Consider the following 17,080-nt stretch of genomic DNA (forward strand, 5'->3'; position numbering starts at 1 on the left):
CTAATAAGGGAATCGAAGTCTTAAATGATACATTAGATGAGATGGATCTTACTGATATCTTCAGGACATTCCATCCAAATGCAAAAGAATACACTTCTCAAGTACACATGGAACATTCTCCAGGATAGACCACATCTTGGTTCACAAATCAAACCTCAGTAAATTTAAGAAAACTGAAATCATATCAAGCATCTTCTCTGACCACAACACTGAGTGAGACTAGATATCAATTATAAGAAAAATCTGTAAGAAACACAAACACATGGTGATTAAACAACAAATTTCTAAATAACCAACAGTTTACTAAAGAAATCAAAAGGGAAATAAAAAAATTTCTAGAAACAAATGACAATGAAAACACAACTCAAAACCTATGGGATGCAGCAAAAGATGGATTAAAGACCTAAATATAACACCAGAAACTGTAAAACTGTTAGAGGAAAAATAGGCAGAACACTCGATGACATAAATCAAAGCAAGATCCTCTATGACCCACCTTCTAGAGTAATGGACATAAAAACCAAAGTAAACAAGTGGGACCTATTTAAATTTAAAAGCTTTTGCACAGCAAAGGAAACTACAAACAAGGTGAAAAGATAACCCTCAGAATGCGAGAAAATAATAGCAATGAAACAACAAGGATTAATTTCCAAAATATACAAGCAACTCATATAACTCAATGCCAGAAAAAGAAACAACCCAATCAAAAAGTGGGAAAAAGACCCAAAAAGACATTTCTCCAAAGAAGACATACAGATGACTAACAAACACATGAAAAGATGCTCAACATCACTCATTAATAGAGAAATCCAAATCAAAACTACAATGAGCTATCACCTCATCTGGTCAGAATGGTCATCATCAGAAAGTCTACAAACAATAAATGCTGGAGAGAGTGTGGAGAAAAGGGAATGCTCTTGCACTGTTGGTGGGAATGTAAATCAGTACAGCCAGTATGGAAGACAGTATGGAGATTCCTTAAAAAACTAGGAATAAACCACCATATGACCCAGCAATCCCATTCCTGGGCATATACCCTGAGGAAACCAAAATTGAAAAAGACACGTGTATCTCATTGTTCATTGCAGCACTATTTACAATAGCTAGAACATGGAAGCAACCTAGATGAATGGATAAAGAAGCTGTGGTCCATATACACAATGGAATATTACTCAGCCATAAAAAGGAATGCATTTGAGTCAGTGCTGATGAGGTGAATGAACCTACAACCTATTATGCAGAGCAAAGTAAGTCAGAAAGAGAAAGGTAATTATCGTATGCTAAAGGATATATATGGAATCTAGAAAAATGGTACTAAAGAATTTATTTATAGGGCAGCAATGGAGAAACAGACATAGAGAACAGACTTATGGACATGGGGATAGGGGAGGAGAGGGGGAGATGTATGGAAATAATAACATGGAAACTTACATTACCATATATAAAATAGATAGCCAATGGGAATTTGCTGAATGGCTTGGGAAACTCAAATAGGGGCTCTGTATCAACCTAGAGTGGTGGGATGAGGAGGGAGATAGGAGCGAAGTTCAAAAGGGAAGGGATATATCTTTACCTATGGCTGATTCATGTTCAGGTTTGACAGAAAACAACAGAAGTCTGTAAAGCAATTATCCTTCAATAAATAAGTAAATAAAATTTTTAAAAATCACTGGCCATGTCATTAACAGAAGGAGCTGTCCACTCCCCACATGCTGACCCGATATCACTGACAGGAAAAATGCTATGTTATTTTTGAAAGCTCACCCACCATTTAGGTACATATGCACAACTGATGGTTTTATTTCTCAGCCAGCAAGGGTAGAGGGACAAGAAAGGAAGGAATATTTTCTCTGTTCATGATCAGAAAAGATAAGCAAAAATAACTTAAGCCTGGTTTTTATAACTCAAAGCTGGACAAAAGTAAAAGTTCACTAGAAAATTTATACAGGGTATAATCAATTTGTCTGCATTCTTGTGTAGCATGTTAATCTGTGATTTTATATATTTTGACTTCTCTTTCTCTCCATGTTACATAAAAGTATCTGGAAAATACTTAGAACAGATAAGACTGTATTAATATTATCTAGTTCAATGTTTCATATTCCTTTTAACACATGTGAAAGACTTGACATATCTATGTCGGGAAAAAGAGACAAACATATCTGAAAGTTTTAAAGGCTTCTCTTCCTCTTCTGCCTGATATGTCAGACACAGGTTGTGACTACATAGCCAGAAGTTTCCAGGTCAGTCTTGGAACATAATTAAACTAAACTATAATTTTGAGCTGGCCAAAAAGTTCATTCAGATTTTTCATGTCAGCTTACTGAAAAACTCAAACTCTTTGGCCAACCCAATACAAAGAGCTTTCACTGTTAAAAAGGAAAACGATAGAATCTTTTCATTTCTATGCAGATTTCCATAATTGGAGCATAGAAAAGATTCAGAAATGAGTACAAGAAAAACCTTTTCCTATTTATATCTCCAGATTATTACATTAAATGGATGAAAGTAACAACTGATGAAAAGTCAACTAGGGTAATAACTTCAACCTGGGTGTTTCATTCTCAAGTAGGTTTTAGATGCAGACAGTTGGGAGGATGATTTTGCTTGAGTATTTCTTGTGAAAAAAAAAAAAAAAGTAAAATACAAGAATTAAAAGTTTTCAAGGCTCAAATCACCTTAAAATGACTCAAATCACCAAAAGTTAAAAGGGTGTGGTTTCAAATTCTTTTCTTTTATACAAGGTGGAGAGTGGGCCACAGTGGGTAGGGGCAGCATCCCATTCTTTGTTTTGATGCCACAGTCGCTTCTTCCCTTTTCAAATCTAACTGTCAAACTGGCAACGTACTTCTAACTTAGTTTTTATAGTAAAGTAAAAACAGCCACGGTGATTCAGACACTGCAAAACAATTGAGACTTTTTTGCCTGTTTCAGCAAAATGATTTGACATTTAAAGGTCAAGTGATATAGCTTGATGTATAGTTGCAGTGAATTAACCACCCTCCCTTCTCTTTCATTCTCTGTATATAAATCACAAAATTCTGGCCAAAAAGAAAAATCAGAGTCATTTGTACCATATTTACTTCCCTAATTTGAAGTCCTGCAGTTTTCACTTTTGTAAAACACATGTGGCCTTTGGTCTGTGGCCTGTCATGGGAGGCATTAATGAGCATACATGTACCAAGCCCTATATGCCCTCAGTATTCCCCAGGCTCTAAGGACAGATGAGATCGCCTCATCTAGCCCTATAAATCTAGCAGTATATGCCACCTTTCTTTGAGTAGCTCCAAGTTGTTTAAGAACTAAATCTTACATTTTGTACCCCTAAGTTTTATCAACAGATAGGATAAATTTGGAAATGAGAAATTAAGGCTTTAAACATTTTAAATTTCAGACTAATATCTAGGTGTGTGGCCATCAGCAAGGCAATTGTTTTTATTCCCATGAAGTCATTCACCAACGACACCTGGAGATTTTGATTGAAAAGAACATCTTCTTTCTTCTCTTTTAATTATTTTTATAACTGTGCACCACACTCTAATTCAGGATCAGTACTGGGAAGGGTAACATACTAAACATTTTTGTGCCACATACTGTCTCTGTTGTGTATCCTTCTTCTTTATTATTGTTTTACAGCATTTTAAAAATATAAAAAGTATTTTTTAACACTCAAGCCCTACATCAACAAGCTATGGTTGTGTTTGTCTTACTGTCTCCAGTTTTCCAACCCTTGTTCTAAATTGAGAGAAGAATTAAATTAAAATCCTTATATGAATGTTTTTACACTGCCTACCTCCATTCCATCTAATTCTTCATCAGTGCTAGGGATCTCTGTATTCACAATTAGTGATCTCACATTCAAGCAGTATTAAACTTGATAATCTCCTTTCTCCATAACTCCATGACATTCTTTGCTTCCTCTAAATTTAATGCCTATGATGATTACATTAACTCACTTAATGGCTGAATTCTCTGATGGTCTGCTGACTTAAACAGGGACTCTATCCATCCTCTTCTGTTCTGCATCCTCAGTACCTAACAAAACTACTGTCCCTGAGTTAGTATTCAATCAATACTCTTTTGATTGAATGAATAATTGATTGGAAGTGCAATTTTTGAATCAGTTGAACTGGAGAAGGAATGACTGAATGCCAGATCAAAATAACCACTCCCAGGAAGATCACTAAGCAAATATTCAGCTAATATGTAAGCAAATACCCCAAATAATTCAGGCCAACATTATATATAATAAACTATATTTCTATACTTTTCAATACATTTCCTGTTCTTAAGGAGAAAAACTGGTTACATAAAAAATAAAAATATTAAATTTTTCTCAGTCAAGATAAATTTTAAGCTTGCTCAACTAATTCCAAGTTTATTGGATGGCTATGGAATTAGCATGAACTAACCAATGCTGTATTGTAATGAAAGTTCAAGATTCAGTTGCAAAATCAGGAGAATCTGAGCTGCAATTTCATATCTCCCAGACTCACTGTATCATCTTCCTTGGTTTACTGAATTACTTACATGCTATTATGTATATAAGAAGTGAAGGAATTTTCAGTCCAAGAAATATAGATTTCCAGTTCATTCTTTTATGAATTTGGTACCTAATTAGGCACGTACTTTCTGAGGACTTGTTCCCACATTCCGAACATAATAGAATATAGTAAACATATCATTTGGGTTCTTTGAGAATTAAAGCTTACGTGCAGAACCACACTGAATGGTCTATTTTGCCTAAATTTTCTTTTGGAGCAGAATTTCCAAAGTAAAATATTTAGAATTAAATTGGTATAATTTTACAGTGATCAGTTAATGATATTTAAAGTACTTGGTTTAAATCTCCTTTTTAATACTCATTTTTTCTTTCAAAATAAGATTTAGAAATTAGACTTCTTTAAGACAAAGTTGCCAGTATCCTTACTGGAAACATGCAGCTATTCTTAATAATCGTATAATTTGTACAATATCAGAAGATGGTTTCTTGGTAGTACTCATTATGTGGTTTTCTTTGGTTATAACTGGGATGATATGCACTAAAACATCAGTGATTTTCCTTCTTTTAAACAGGATTTCATTTCAGGTGAATCAAAGAATGAACGTTGTGACACTGTTTCCAATTTAATACACAAAGGCTGCTCTATTGATTTAATAGAATACCCTTCTGTGCGTGTAATACCAAGTGAAAATGAAATTAATACCCAGGTGACACCAGGAGAAGTGCTGATCCAGCTGCATCAAGGTACAGTTATTTTCAAATATATCAATGTTTATTCTCAAGTTAGAATTATATCTAGCCTTTGTTGCTGTATGTGTGCTCAGTCCTGTCTGACTCTTTGTGACAGCATGGACTGTAGCCCACTAGGCTCCTCTGTCCATGGGCTTTCCCAGGCAAGAATACTGGAGTGGGTTGCCATTTCCTTCACCAAAGGATCTTCCTGACCAAGGGATCAAACTCATATCTCCTGTGTCTCATGCATTGGGAGGCAGATTCTTTACCACTGAGTCACTTGGGAAGCCCCAATCTAGCCTTATTTGCTCATATTTAACATTTTATGACAGGCAGTACTGTTGCTGTAGAAATAACAGTGGGCTCAGAATCAAGAAATCAGAATTCTCGTCTTTCTTGTGCCTATAGCTAGCTAGATGTGTGGCCTCGGACATTCTCTGCAAACCTGACCACGCTTTATTATAATTATGTGTTTCTAGTCTTGATCACATTATACTATAATTGTGTTCCAAGGACACTGCCAGCTCTGTATAGGAAGAAGAAAATGTTTTATTCCATTCTGTTTTTCCAGTGCCTATCAGAGTGCTGGCATGTAGTAAGCATTCCATAAGTGTTTGCTGAATTTGTTAGTTGATTAATTAGTAAGAGATTAGCCTTTGTGATAAGCTTTTAAAAACAAAACTATAATTCATAATTATCATAATTAACTTGAACTGCTTTAGTCCCTGAGAGTAACACACACTTTTCCTGCTATACTTCTCTAATACTTGTCCTTCCATACATTTGTATTCCATAGTTTGGTGTGTGTAGTAGGCCACTGGGAAATTATTCATTTTCTTTAGTGCGAGAGAATCTCAATGAACAAACTGCATATGGCAAGATAACTTCAAGTACAAAAATATTCATCACTAAATTAGATACATTTAGTTTTAAGTGGTATGCAGTTGCCTTGAAGCCTTCATTATTTCATTTTGAGTGGTCTTGTCCTATTACTAAATTTTTGAATAACTATTATCGACAAATGCCCTCCTAATTCCAAGCTATTTTTCTCAGACTCTGATTACCAGAATAACAAAGTCCATTTCTTTCTTGGCCTTAGGCATACTCCCAGCTTCCAATTAAAACTGTGCACGTCACCATATCAAACAATTATACAGACTAGTATGGACATATGAATGCCAGCTGCAAAGGGATACACAAAAATGAAAGTAACTAGGTTGGTATTATGACACTTGTCACCTTCTATTGCTGCCATAACGAAATACCATATAGTAAGTAGCTTGAACAAAAGAAATGCATTTTCTCACAGTTCTAGGACCTAGAAAGTCTGCCATCAGACACTGCCAGATTCAGTTTCTGAAGGGGGAGAGAGTGACAGATAGAAAAGGAGCGCTCCGCTACATCTAAATATAAATGCACGGATTCCACCATGAGGACCCGACCCTCAGAACATCATCTAAACCTAATCAACTCCCAAGTGCTCCATCTCCATGACCATATTGTGAGTTAGGGCTTTAATATATAAATTGGGGGGGTGGGTACAAAAGTCAGTCCATAGTCCTTGATATATAAAATAATATTTTCAAAGTCCATGAAATAGTTTTAGAAATTAATTTTATTTTATACAAAAAAACTGAACTCCAAGTGAAACTGTTTTCATAGGCCAACATCTCTGAACACCTTGCAATAAAATTTGAAACCAATATAAGATGATTAACAAATATTAAATAATAGAGAAACTAAGGAAAGCTTCTCCTAAATAAATTCTATCTCCAAGAATAAATCAATATTCTACTCACAGACAATTTAATAATAATGATAATAACAACAGCACACATCAGAACATAATGGGATGTGTTCAAAGTTGCTCTCAGGAAAACTCAGAACTTTAAATGCTCTTATCATTGAAAAAAAATGAAGCATACAGATAAATATATAGGAACAACAAAAACAAAGAAATTAATTAGTTAAGAAAAAACAAAATGAAATGAAATAAAAAATATAAATTAAAAAGGAAATGAATGTATAAATCTAATAGCTAAATTGCCGGCAAAGCTATTTAGAAAAAGAAGACCCAAAGCAAATGACCTGATTATACAGACTATGACCAGAGAAAAAAATATTGGGGGAAAAAACTTCAAAATATTAAAAATGGTAAAATATATTAAAAATGGTAAAATATATAAATTATGATAAAAATAATTTCCTAGGAGAATATAGGTGACTAAAATTGACTCAAGAAGAAGTAGACCCCTAAGAAATCTAATAAAGATATAAGAAGTAAGCAATAAATGCTGGAGAGGGTGTGGAGAAAAGGGAACCCTCCTACACTGTTGGTGGGAATGCAAACTAGTACAGCCACTATGGAGAACAGTGTGGAGATTCCTTAAAAAATTGCAAATAGAACTACCTTATGACCCAGCAATCCCACTTCTGAGCATACACACCGAGGAAACCAGAATTGAAAGAGACACATGTACCCCAATGTTCATCGCAGCACTGTTTATAATAGCCAGGACATGGAAACAACCTAGATGTCCATCAGCAGATGAATGGATAAGCAAGCTGTGGTACATATACACAATGGAGTATTACTCAGCCGTTAAAAAGAATTCATTTGAATCAGTTCTGATGAGATGGATGAAACTGGAGCCGATTATACAGAGTGAAGTAAGCCAGAAAGAAAAACACCAATACAGTATACTAACACATATATATGGAATTTAGGAAGATGGCAATGACGACCCTGTATGCAAGACAGGGAAACAGACACAGATGTGTATAACGGACTTTTGGACTCAGAGGGAGAGGGAGAGGGTGGGATGATTTGGGAGAATGACATTCTAACATGTATACTATCATGTGAATTGAATCGCCAGTCTATGTCTGACGTAGGATGCAGCATGCTTGGGGCTGGTGCATGGGGATGACCCAGAAAGATGTTATGGGGAGGGAGGTGGGAGGGGGGTTCATGTTTGGGAATGCATGTAAGAATTAAAGATTTTAAAATTTAAAAAATAAAAAACTAAAATTTAAAAAAAAAAAAAGAAAATTCTAAAAGAAACTCTCCCCAAAAACATTAGGTCTAAATATTTTCATGGGAAATACACTTTAATGTTCACCTAAACATTCAAGGAACACATTATCCCTAGGCTACATAAATTCTCCCATGGTGTTTTGAGAAGGCATAGAAGCTACTCAATTTTTACAAGTTATCATAACTTTAGGATCAAATCCCTAATAACATTTTAAAGAATCAAATTAAATTTCATGTTATAATAAGAACAATAAGAAAAATGTCACCATACAAGTAGATTTAACCTGCAGTAGTTGATTATCTTAAAATCAATGTATTTTTTGTCATCTTAGTTTGCCAAAAGAAGAAAAATATTTATTGTTATCTCAAGATGCCAGAAATCATACAATAAAAATTAGTGTCCATTCCTGCCCAAATAAAATTGAAGAATACTTTGTTAATACATATTAAAATCCTTCTGAAAGTTTTATATAAAAGCAATCAACAAGAAAAACAAATATAAGTTATAAACATATTGAAAAGATAAAGCAAAATTAATCTTTTATGTCTACACAGAAATCCAAGCAAATCAAACAAAACTAACACTAAAGTTAAGAGGCTGTGAAAGGAAAATTTTTAAATATTAAATGTAATCTAAAAGAGATCATTTCAAAGCAGCAACCTAAAACATAAACTGTCTGGCAAGAAACTTTCTAAAAAATATGTAGAGTCCATTGTGCTACCTAAAAGCCAGTATGAATAAATGCAGAAGAATTCTATGTTCCTGAAAAGGAAAACAATATTATAACAATTACAGTTATATATATATATATATATATATATATATTCCAGTAATATAACAAAATCTAAGTGAATCAATAAATGTAAGACAATCCCAATGAAACTTGAATGCACTTTGTTGGAACAAATATTCAATGATACTCCTTATACATGTATGTATCTGTATCTGTCGATCTCTCCGTGTATATATAACAACCTATTTATTTAGAATACATTTCTAGTCATAGATTTACTAGGTTACATATATTATTAGATTATTCACACAAAAAAATCATATCCAGTTAGGCTTTCCAGAATCAACTTCGCCTATTTCTCATTCTTTTTAATCTCTTCAGTTTGTTAAGTGTAACTCGCCCATTAGTTATTTTCTTTTGTTTTTTTCCTAGTACTAGAAAGCTTGAACCTTTTTCTTAAGTTTATTAACTATCTTTACCTCTCTATTTTGTGTGTGATTTGCCCCATCCATACAAATTTGCTTATTTTTCTCATTGAATGTTAATTTTCAACAGCTTACAGATGAGGCTTATCATATATCATTTGCCTCTAAAAATATGACTAACAGCCTTTAAAAATGTCTTGCTCTTTTTTTAAATACTTAAGATTTGAAAATTACAAGGTGAATTTTTTCTACTTGTATGTTACATTTAAATTTATACACTTAGATGAATTTAGTTTGTTCTCTTTTGTAGACATAATGGTGGCTGAATCCTCCTGAAACTATAAAATAATAGTTCAAAACTTGATAAATTGTTTCAGTGCTGTAGATAAGCAATGGCAGTGGTGGTAACAATGCAGGAGGAAAATGGCCAGACTTGAGAGATAATGTGGAGGTTTTGTCCCCAGAGATTGGTGAAATCATTATGGGGCTTGATTTCAGTCAATACTGATGAATTTGTATATGAAAATACTATAATTGTCTAGTGTGTATAAGTTATCCTTCCTATAGCTATGAAAAACTATATTTTTATAATCTGCATATATAGCAAATAATTATTAAAATAGGTATAATAAATTCATCTAAAAATGTACTGTGGCATCAAAGACATGCTAGCTTTAGGGCATAATATATAAAGCTGTATCTGGAATTTTACCAATTCCATATATATATATATATATATACACATATATATATAAACCTCATTCCTTATGATGTAAAACTCCTTTACACTCTAACACAGAGATAAGAGTTGAGGGTCTGTTATAATGCATACTATGTGTAAAATACGTTTATTCCCTAATCTTATATTTATTTGTTAGATTTATTTATAGATAATCACTTTATTTTTGTCTGATAAAAACTCATGACCTTCTATGTAGCATCTATTAAGAATTTTAAAAGCTTTTATGGATATTTCTATTATATCATACACTGACTAAGCTTTTAAAAGAATATTAAGAATATGTACAAAATACACAAAATCAAATATTTTAAATGAGATTTTTAAAGTACACTTTCTTTTACTTTCTACTTCTTAAACTATACCTCTTTTTCTTATTTTTACCTATCAATCTTATAGAGAAATAATAACAGAAATAGGCCACTGATCCTAGTTGATATTCCCTAAGAACAGTGAAATGAGATGAAATCTTTAGGAGGGTAGGAAAGAGAAGAGAATTCTCTATTTCTGCTTCAGAAGTAATATATGACAGGGATTCATATAATTTATACTTCACTAACTGAAGAAAATGTTTCAAAGTTGATTCATTTTAATAATGTAAAGAAAAAACTGATTTAGCGTAGCTTAATTTAAAATGTAAGATTCTTCAGGTATTCTTGAATTCAAAACTTAAAAAAAAACATACAGAGTCATGCATTTTTCGTCAACACCTGGCCCATATCCCTTATTTTAGCCCTACAAAAATCCAGAAATGTGCCAGAGTCTGAACGTTGCTGTTTCAAACCTGTCTCATTCTTGGCCCTTCTCCTTCCCCTGCCCAAAGACAATGAATAGAAACTGGCAGCTCTTTTTCCCTTCTACATGTCTCCATATTTTCCTATGACTTGTTAGTTTCATCTTATGCAGAATATTTTTAAGTTATCTTTTCTTAGTGTCCAGACATGTTTGTTGCAACTAGTTCTTCAGAGATGCTCACACCATTAAGTTGAGTGATTTAAAACTCATTCTAACAACTTTAGTTCTTTGGTCTATTCAAACCAATATTGCATTAGCTGTAAGTAGGTCTCAACTTTCCTCCAAGTCCCCTTTCTTATTCTATGTCACAAATTATTTTTTTTTGCCTTTGAAGTTAATCAAGGGAATAGGATTAGAGCCTTTAAAATCTCAAAATATGAAGATGAAGCTTTCCTGTAGCTGACATAAGTGGTGACATAAATATTTGGGGGCCAGATGATACTCTTTTCCTCTTACAGAGAGAAACTATTAATATTTAAGATCTCCTGAACTATGTGAAAGAAATTATAAATATCAGCTTCTTACTATGGTATACATGTGGGCCTTTTCAAATGCTGTATGAAAATATTCTTCAATTATAGTTTAAAGAACATTTATGAGTGGCTATGCATGTACCAAATCAGAGGCTTCAGAGATGACTAAACAGTTCTTATCCTGATGTTGCTTAGAATCTAGTAGTAACAATAATGGTAATAATTACTAATGTCTATATATTTGTGTGTGCCTGGTAAGTCACTTCAGTCATGTCTGACTTTTTGCAACCCTGTGGACTGTAACCCTCGAGGCTCCTCTGTCCATGGGATTCTCCAGGCAAGAATACTGGAGTGGGTTGCCATGCCCTACAGCAGATCTTCTAGACCCATGAATCAAACTGGCATCTCTTATGTCTCCTGCATTGGCAGGCGGGTTCTTTAACACTAATGCCATCTGGGAATTTACTAGATACCAAATATTGTGGTAAATATTTTCGATAGATCACTTCAGTTAGTAGCTCTTACTCACTAAAATAATCCACCCCCATGTAACTCCTCTCTCAGAGTAACATTTAAGACTTTTCTGCTGGACTTTATATTACAATGGTGATAGCCACAGATATTGTTTTATTTTTAGATTTGATTCTTTCTCATTCAGTATATTCAAAACCTTTTTAATGTCATTTTCCCTTTGAGCCCAGTGTTGGTGGAACCCCACTATGAACTGAATGAGGATTTTATCAAGGGACATAGTATCCATATTCCCATGAAAAGGTATTTATATCTACTGCCTATATGAAGAGAAGGTTTCTGTTTCATATCCAATTATCCAATCCAAAGCCAACTGGAGAGCATAACAATGGAGTGTCATGAAGTGTCATTTGCTCATCAGCAAAATGTGGTAATCTAAACTTGGCCCCTTCAGCTTCTTCCTTAACAAGCAGAGCGGTCTCGGGTCAGCCTATTTAGGGCTGCCTACCTTAAGCTCACTGCTTAAAGCTAAAACCTTTTAGGAAACTCAAGTGCCTTGCAGTTTTAAAGTAGTGATTATTGTTCTCTCCAGCAATGAGTAAAAGGCCTGTGTACAGAAAGATTTTCCTTTCTCCTATGGTAAAAATTTGTCTTACTGAGGTGTCAGTCCATGCTGCGGTCTTCCACTGACCCAGGTACATGCGCTAATGTTAGCATCTATGTAATCCAAAATCAAGCCACAGCAGACTGCACCCTCTAACCCTGGTCACTTGGCAAGTATTCCTAAAAGCCGTCTTCTTTGCTGAAGCTAGTGAGCCTAGGATTTGCTTGCTCAGCTGTGAGCAGTTGATATGTGCTGAAAAGTGAAAGTGAAGTCGCTCAGTCGTGTCCGACTCTTTGCGACCCCATAGACTGTAGTCTGTGAGGTTCTTCCATCCATGGAATTTTCCAGGCTCTAAGAGTACTGGAGTGGGTTGCCATTTCCTTCTCCAGGGGATCCTGACCCAGGGATCAAACCTGGGTCTCCTGAATTGCAAACAGGTGCTTTTACCGTCTGAGCCACCAGGGAAGCCAAGGCCCCTGAATGGCTGGAGCTCTCCCAATAGCTCAGGCCTCCAAGGACTGTGCTTTTGTTGATTCTGTACAGACTCTGCCTGTGGCTGAGATAACCAACCAACAGTATAACAACTCACACAATACACTGAATATCTGATGTATTTTTCAGTGACTCTGTCAAAATAGGCAACCATTCATCTTTAGGCAGAGCCAACATAAACTACAATGATCCTTGATGGTGAAAATACCATGTGGCCAGTGCCTAATGCCTCCAGCCATTTGCCTAAGTCAACAGTTAAAAAACAACTACACAAATTTTAAAAAAAAATTAAATGCTGACCCACATATTAAAACACAAGCTCCTCCACACGAACTACACTTTCCAACATACTCCATTTCTATTTTTCATCAATTCAGCTCTGTCTACCTGATTCTATCATTCTCCTGAATTAAACTTCTCTACCCAAACGTCAGGTCACTTCCATGGGTAGACTTTTTCACCATATACTTAGAAAGCAGAACTGAATATATGCTCTCTGTAGGCAGCCCAGCTCCTAAAAAAAGGGAGTGAGAAAGTTGACTGGGCTGGGCTATGCAAACCCAATTTCTCCTCCCAAACTCAGGCAGATGAAACAGAGATGTTATAATAAAGAATTTTCCTGCATGTAAAGGCAAATTTAGGAATAAGTAAATAGCCACTTTCTTCCATAATTAATATTAATAAAACCAAAAAGCTTACTATTTTGAATACATTCCATAATCTGGCTGAAAAACATCTGAACTATTAAATAAGTTTATAATGTTGCTATTCTTATGCTATATTATGCTATTATTATGCTTAAAATATGCTATATGTTTAAGCATATTAAGAGTGAAAATGATTTGATAAATTATAGGATTCCTTTTCATAAGTAGATCAGGCTACTAATTATGTACTCAAGTTGGTATTTATTCATTTTTTTTCCATTCAAAATACTCCCCATATACAAATAGTTAATGACTTACAAAGAATTTGCTTTATTGTTTAAAAAAGTAAAATTCAAATTGTCTGTATTTAAATTGATAACTTTTTACCACATACTTTAAAAAGTTAAATACAGAAGTACTCATTCTGAAAGGTACCAGATCTTTGTATCACATGATAATGGACAGAGAGCTAAATAAAACTGTATTGCAAAGACAGTTGTCCTTTGGAGGCTCCAACAATTCTCCTTTTATGGTGAGTTTCTCTTCTCATCCAGTTCCTTTGCCTCTGTGATCCCTCTTCAATATATATGTTTCTTAAGCACTTATTATGCATTGTACAAATGCGGTCCCCTACATAGCTTAGGTTCTCTGTGTGGCTGCTGCATATCATTCTTTAGACCACTGTCTGATTTTTTCTTACAACTAATGGTTGGGAAGAATCTTATCAAACAACTCATGATGAGGTAGTAAGTATTCTGAATAGCTTAATGTACTTCTTAGTACCATAGTTTCTGCATCTCATATATAAATATGCCTTAACCCAGAAGAATTAATTTACACCTGCATCCAATAAGGGGTAAATTTTCTTAGAATGCCTTTCTGGATGTCTTCAAACCTGAAAGTCACCTGCAAACAAACACAGTCTTCTAGTCTCTCATAACAGAATGCTGTTTGATGTCTGGGCTGTGCTTTACTAGACACTAGAAATGCAGGTGCATATGGTGATAAATATATTCCCTATTACATTTATATTGAGTTGGTCTGTTTGCTGTTACCTTTGCCCCATAGAATTATGAGAAATGCTTTGCAGAAGTTGGAGACTAAAACATTGGTATGTTCTTCTAACTGCCTTAAAATTATTCCAGAATATTCCCAATTTTCTTCATTATGTACAAATTAGTGATCAATGTTCTATATCTAAAATGTGACTGATTTATTGATAGCTTAACCTGAGATGTTAAAAATGAATACTACACTATGTTTGTCTTTCTTTGAACTAGGAGCTGAAGCTAATTTTATGCTGAAAATTCATCCTCTGAAGAAATATCCTGTGGATCTTTATTATCTGGTTGATGTCTCAGCATCAATGCACAATAATATTGAAAAATTAAATTCAGTTGGAAATGATTTATCTAGAAAAATGGCATTTTTCTCCCGTGACTTTCGCCTTGGATTTGGCTCATACGTTGATAAAACAGTTTCACCATACATTAGTATCCATCCAGAAAGAATTCATAATCAATGCAGGTATCTAATACTAGACATGGACTTCCTAATACTAAACAAGTTTAAACCTTGTAAAATCTCATTTTGGTTTTATATCAAGGACTTACTAAATTATCTATTTTTGTTTTAATTAAATGAGAAATAAAAATATTGATAGAGGAAGGACATTCCTATTTGAAACTTCTAAGATTAAAAGGGGCTTTTATTTTTTATATTTTTCACTTAGTTTTTATTACAAACATTCAATAATCAGGCTACCCTATATATAAATACCCCTTTGAATATTCTGTATTTCTCTTTTTTATTGTTCCAAATTTGCTGAAAGCAAGGCTTATCAATTTTAAAGCACTTTTTCTGCCAGTATTGCACCTACATTTCTATTACTGTATTGTGACTGTGTTTATAATTACTTTGCTTATAATGTTATTTCAAAGAAAACTCAGCTAGCACATGGAGGGTAGGTAGGTCAAAAAATGAGGATTTGTTTGCTAGAAAGAGTTCTTTTTCTTATCATTTTGGAAGGCTGATTATAAATAGTGTGTGCCCTACTGTGAAAGGAAAACCGACCTTTAAAATACAAATTTCTCACACAACATTTAGCCTGTTGAATTTTTGGAAAGCAAATATAAATGTGTCCAGTTCTCCCTTAACAAAACATTTAATTTTATCATCTTCTTTCTGACTTTCATACATTGCCCAAATCACTTTACAGCGTATAGTCTAATTTACCAAAACAGCACTGCTGTCTGTTGTAGTGGAAAAAGACTGATGCATCTCTATATGGAGCTTCATACACCTTCTCCCCAAGCACAGATGCAGTTGAGAAATAATCCTTACCTTTGAGGACATCATGGAATTCTCACTACAATTTTAATGAATTTTGACCATTCATCAATGATTCTACAAGAATCACTTTAAAATTAGCAAAATATTTTAAAATGTCTAACAAAAGTACAGTATTTTAACTAAATTCCTAAAAATATTTCCTCAAAAGTGTTTTTCAGTTGTTCCATGAACAAATGTGATAGGAAATCACTGAAAATTCTCATCTCCTCTTAAAAACTCAGAGTGTATATTAGCATAATAAAAGCCCTTAGGTGTCCTATATTAAAGGAACAAGCTTAATCTTCTTTATGTTTTGAAGCCAAGCTATTATATTCCTACCTGCAAAGAAATATTCAGCAATATTGAGCTTTTCTCTGATTTTATAAAATATAGATTTTTCTCTAATAAAGTTTTATTGGCAAAAAAAAAATGTATTCCCTTCTCACATCAACCACACACTTTTACATGAGTAATATTTTGGATCTTTGAAGGACACATAGCAAAACAATTTGCATTTCTTCTTTACCCATACAGTGACTACAACTTAGACTGTATGCCTCCCCATGGGTATATCCATGTGCTGTCTTTGACAGAGAACATCACTGAGTTTGAAAAAGCAGTTCACAGACAGAAGATCTCTGGAAATATAGACACACCTGAAGGAGGTTTTGATGCTATGCTTCAGGCAGCTGTCTGTGAGGTAAGAAGTTTCATATTATTGAGTGTTTGCTCAGATATAAAATTCCCCAAGAATTTATGATTTCTCTTTGGTTTATGGAGTGAAACATTACAGAAAAGAATACATTCTTCTCCTATCACTTACTTGTCACCAATGATACTCATTTTGGTATGTGTTCAGGACAGAGGGACTAAATTAGGAGAAGTTTATAAACAGGGAAAGATACAAGGGAAAGAAAACCTTATGTTCTTGGAAAATCATTTCCAAAAGGGCTGCTCTTTCCACTCACTGCTCTCCAAGGAAGAGCCAGGAATAGCTTGTTGTCCTACTCACGTCACATTAGGCAGTCTGAGCTTTGTAAACCTGGCCTGTGCTTCCTCTGTGGGAACACCAGAAGTCTCTTGCCAGGAACTAGTG

The 17,080-nt window shown here is 34.2% G+C and overlaps 1 protein-coding gene across 6 annotated transcripts in view; it reads left to right on the forward strand.

The window, feature by feature from the left end:
- Positions 1–17,080, forward strand: part of ITGB8 (integrin subunit beta 8) — a 96,449-nt gene that overhangs the window by 40,272 nt on the left and 39,097 nt on the right. For 5 of the 6 annotated variants that reach the window (XM_060414962.1, XM_027968504.3, XM_027968503.3 and 2 more), the window contains exons 3-5: positions 5,077–5,248; positions 14,934–15,180; positions 16,519–16,684. In XM_060414962.1, the coding sequence (XP_060270945.1) occupies positions 5,077–5,248; positions 14,934–15,180; positions 16,519–16,684 (585 nt within the window). Of the gene's footprint in view, positions 1–5,076; positions 5,249–6,335; positions 6,453–14,933; positions 15,181–16,518; positions 16,685–17,080 lie in introns of those variants that run through there. The other variant, XM_060414965.1, reaches the window with a different exon arrangement.

This window comes from Ovis aries, chromosome 4 (genome assembly GCF_016772045.2).
Source record: "Ovis aries strain OAR_USU_Benz2616 breed Rambouillet chromosome 4, ARS-UI_Ramb_v3.0, whole genome shotgun sequence".
Classification (NCBI taxonomy): Eukaryota; Metazoa; Chordata; class Mammalia; order Artiodactyla; family Bovidae; genus Ovis; species Ovis aries.